This window comes from Macrobrachium rosenbergii, chromosome 21 (assembly GCF_040412425.1).
Source record: "Macrobrachium rosenbergii isolate ZJJX-2024 chromosome 21, ASM4041242v1, whole genome shotgun sequence".
Lineage (NCBI taxonomy): Eukaryota > Metazoa > Arthropoda > Malacostraca > Decapoda > Palaemonidae > Macrobrachium > Macrobrachium rosenbergii.
In genome coordinates this window covers 43,456,773-43,461,282 of record NC_089761.1, presented here as the reverse complement: position 1 = coordinate 43,461,282, position 4,510 = coordinate 43,456,773, and the positions used below count along the sequence as shown (strand labels likewise).

The window sequence follows — 4,510 nt, the reverse complement described above, 5'->3', positions numbered from 1 at the left end:
AATGTACCCTGCATTTACTAATGGGGGAAAACGTTAGGTAATATCTCCGTGTGAGAGTTGCAGGTGGCAAGCGCAGGTGAAAGAGACACTAAGGAGATAAATCACATTGATGATAAATGGCTTGATTACGCTCCTGTATCCCTCGTTTACTCTGTGGAGGCCAGGAACCTCACGCGGATTGCTCGGTTGGGGACTGGTTCTCTCTCTTCTGCTTCTGAGCTTTGAAATTCTTTGCTCTTGCTTTTGACTTTTTCTTTGCTGCCGAGTTTTGAGTCTTTGCCTCTTGATGTTGAGCTCTGGAATAGTTTTTCCTCTTTGCTGCCAAGTTGTGAAATCTCAGTTACTCTTTTGATGCCATGCTTTGGAACTGTTTCTTTCTTCTCTGCTGCCAAGTTTTGGAAGTATTTCTTTCTTCACTGATGCCAAGCTTTGGAATTGTTTCTTTCTTCTCTGATGCCAAGCTTTGGAACTGTTTCTTTCTTCTCTGCTGCCAAGTTTTGGAAGTATTTCTTTCTTCACTGATGCCAAGCTTTGGAATTGTTTCTTTCTTCTCTGATGCCAAGCTTTGGAACTGTTTCTTTCTTCTCTGCTGCCAAGTTTTGGAAGTATTTCTTTCTTCACTGATGCCAAGCTTTGGAATTGTTTCTTTCTTCTCTGATGCCAAGCTTTGGAACTGTTTTTTTTTTCTCCTTTGACGCCAAGCTTTGGAACTGTTCCTTTCTTCTCTGCTGCCAAGTTTTGGAATTGTTTCTTTCTTCTCTGATTGCCAAGCTTTGGAACTGTTTCTTTCTTCTCTGCTGAAGTATTTCTTTCTTCACTGATGCCAAGCTTTGGAATTGTTTCTTTCTTCTCTGATGCCAAGCTTTGGAACTGTTTCTTTCTTCTCTGCTGCCAAGTTTTGGAAGTATTTCTTTCTTCACTGATGCCAAGCTTTGGAATTGTTTCTTTCTTCTCTGATGCCAAGCTTTGGAACTGTTTTTTTCTCCTTTGACGCCAAGCTTTGGAACTGTTCCTTTCTTCTCTGCTGCCAAGTTTTGGAATTGTTTCTTTCTTCTCTGATGCCAAGCTTTGGAACTGTTTCTTTCTTCTCTGCTGCCAAGTTTTGGAAGTATTTCTTTCTTCACTGATGCCAAGCTTTGAATTGTTTCTTTCTTCTCTGATGCCAAGCTTTGGAACTGTTTTTTTTCTCCTTTGACGCCAAGCTTTGGAACTGTTCCTTTCTTCTCTGCTGCCAAGTTTTGGAATTGTTTCTTTCTTCTCTGATGCCAAGCTTTGGAACTGTTTCTTTCTTTCTCTGCCAAGTTTTGGAAGTATTTCTTTCTTCACTGATGCCAAGCTTTGGAATTGTTTCTTTCTTCTCTGATGCCAAGCTTTGGAACTGTTTCTTTCTTCTCTGCTGCCAAGTTTTGGAAGTATTTCTTTCTTCACTGATGCCAAGCTTTGGAATTGTTTCTTTCTTCTCTGATGCCAAGCTTTGGAACTATTTTTTTTCTCCTTTGACGCCAAGCTTTGGAACTGTTCCTTTCTTCTCTGCTGCCAAGTTTTGGAATTGTTTCTTTCTTCTCTGATGCCAAGCTTTGGAACTGTTTCTTTCTTCTCTGCTGCCAAGTTTTGGAAGTATTTCTTTCTTCACTGATGCCAAGCTTTGGAATTGTTTCTTTCTTCTCTGATGCCAAGCTTTGGAACTGTTTTTTTCTCCTTTGACGCCAAGCTTTGGAACTGTTCCTTTCTTCTCTGCTGCCAAGTTTTGAATTGTTTCTTTCTTCTCTGATGCCAAGCTTTGGAACTGTTTCTTTCTTTCTGCTGCCAAGTTTTGGAAGTATTTCTTTCTTCACTGATGCCAAGCTTTGGAATTGTTTCTTTCTTCTCTGATGCCAAGCTTTGGAACTGTTTCTTTCTTCTCTGCTGCCAAGTTTTGGAAGTATTTCTTTCTTCACTGATGCCAAGCTTTGGAATTGTTTCTTTCTTCTCTGATGCCAAGCTTTGGAACTGTTTTTTTTCTCCTTTGACGCCAAGCTTTGGAACTGTTCCTTTCTTCTCTGCTGCCAAGTTTTGGAATTGTTTCTTTCTTCTCTGATGCCAAGCTTTGGAACTGTTTCTTTCTTCTCTGCTGCCAAGTTTTGGAAGTATTTCTTTCTTCACTGATGCCAAGCTTTGGAATTGTTTCTTTCTTCTCTGATGCCAAGCTTTGGAACTGTTTCTTTCTTCTCTGCTGCCAAGTTTTGGAAGTATTTCTTTCTTCACTGATGCCAAGCTTTGGAATTGTTTCTTTCTTCTCTGATGCAAGCTTTGGAACTGTTTTTTTTTCTCCTTTGACGCCAAGCTTTGGAACTGTTCCTTTCTTCTCTGCTGCCAAGTTTTGGAATTGTTTCTTTCTTCTCTGATGCCAAGCTTTGGAACTGTTTCTTTCTTCTCTGCTGCCAAGTTTTGGAAGTATTTCTTTCTTCACTGATGCCAAGCTTTGGAATTGTTTCTTTCTTCTCTGATGCCAAGCTTTGGAACTGTTTTTTTTTCTCCTTTGACGCCAAGCTTTGGAACTGTTCCTTTCTTCTCTGCTGCCAAGTTTTGGAATTGTTTCTTTCTTCTCTGATGCCAAGCTTTGGAACTGTTTCTTTCTTCATTGATGCCAAACTTTGGAACTGTTTCTTTCTTCTCTGCTGCCAAGTTTTGGAACTGTTTCTTTCTTCTTTGATGCCAAGCTTTGGAACTGTTTCTTTCTTCTTTGATGCCAAGTTTTGGAAGTATTTCTTTCTTCTTTGATGCTAAGTTTCGGAATTGTTTCTTTCTTCTTTGATGCCAAGCTTTGGAACTGTTTTTTTTCTCTGCTGCCAAGTTTTGGAATTGTTTCTTTCTTCTCTGATGCCAAGCTTTGGAACTGTTTCTTTCTTCTTTGATGCCAAGCTTTGGAACTGTTTTTATCTCCTTTGATGCCAAGCTTTGGAACTGTTTCTTTCTTCTTTGATGCCAAGCTTTGGAACTGTTTCTTTCCCTTTTGATGCCACGCTCTGAATTTCAGTTACTCCTTTGATACCAAGTTTTGGAACTGTTCCAGTCTCCTTTGCTCCCAAGCTCTGAAATGCTTTGCTGTTTTTTCGTTTGTTTGCCAGCTTTAAAGTTCTTTGTTTTTTCTTCCTTCGCTGCTGTTTTCTCATTTGCTTGCAAGCTTTCAAATTCTTTGTTATTTTTCTCCCCAGCTAACAAGTTCTGAAATTCATAGCTATTTTTTCCTTTCCTTTTGCTAACAGTCTTTGAAGTTCTATGTTTTTTTCTCCTTTGCCGTCAAGTTTTTATTAATTCATATATTTAGTGTTTTGCAACCAAGCTCTAATGTTCCAGAATCTCCTTTAATGCCGAGGTTTTCCTTCTACCTTTATTTTCTTGTTGCTCCAGGCCTGGGCTAGAAAAAGGCCTTACATTGTATAACCTAACGACTTCTGCATAAACTGTCTATGAAGCAAGAGTCATTCACTCGTCATTATGGATGAAATTTGTGGTTTCCAAATAGGGATGCCTGATTACCATGCAAATGGGGTTGATTTCAATGAGGCCCGCGGCCTGGAATTAAGTCGGCTGTTATTACACATATAAAGGTGCATTTTACTATTGTGAACTGGGTAAGCACCTCGGCTATGAACAGATTCCTGCTTAGTAACGTGTCATGAGAGTTTATATTTGAAATGGTGTTCATCCAGTCTTTTCGTGGCATTAACATAAGATCAGACCCGTGTAAAGTTTATCATGTATATATACATTTGATGGTATATCTTATATATTTACTATAAATATTTGAGGCAGTATGCTTGTGTGCCAGCCAACTCTTCCCAAATGGCCACACCCAGCCAGTTACAAATTTGTCAACATATGTAACTTTTCACGAGGACTTTGGTTTGATGCATTACATTTTTCAAAGTCTCTGCCTTTCGGGTGAAAATCTTGTTTTGGAAATTTTCCGAGTGAGAACTGAAGTTGTGGATTGGTGAAATCTGCAAGGCCGCGACTATAGACTGCAAAACTTTGAATAAGAGAAGTTTGGATGGTCTTAGGTTATCAGCTTTCTCTCATGAATACATTGCGTGTCGTAAATTTTTGCTTCGGCAAAGCGTAAGAAGCTTTCGCGAGGCATCCAAGACGAACAAATATTTGGTTCAATGTATCGAAAGTGTAAAAAGTTAGATTATCTAAGATCTCTCTTACGTACCTTCAGATGGACCTCCCCAAAAACCACATATACCCGATACTGTACCTACGTATTATGTCAGTAACTCTTGTCAGTTTCAAAGTTATATTTTTGAATATTTTTCAATGCAAAAATCATAATGTGCCCGACATTTATATACATTTTTTTGTCGGTATGTCCTGTCAATTTCAAAGTTATATTTTCAAATGGGAACTGTGACAGATGTTTTGTTTGTTTGTTTGTTTTTTTTCTTTGAGACGGCCCTCTATCATTTTAGAGGGGTTAAACACCTGCAGGGGGTGACTAAATGAAAAATTCGCGATTTTCACTTAT

At 38.9% G+C, this 4,510-nt stretch overlaps 1 protein-coding gene across 1 annotated transcript in view; it reads right to left on the bottom strand.

Moving 5' to 3' along the window:
• Nucleotides 1–340: 340 nt before the first annotated feature.
• The window catches only part of LOC136849469 (uncharacterized), a 5,352-nt gene continuing 1,182 nt past the window's right edge, over nucleotides 341–4,510 (bottom strand). Inside the window, exons 2-3 of the mRNA XM_067122818.1 lie at nucleotides 2,633–2,989; nucleotides 341–631 (exon numbers count right to left, since the gene is read on the bottom strand). Coding sequence (XP_066978919.1) covers nucleotides 341–631; nucleotides 2,633–2,989 — 648 coding nt within the window. The remainder of the gene's footprint in view (nucleotides 632–2,632; nucleotides 2,990–4,510) is intronic.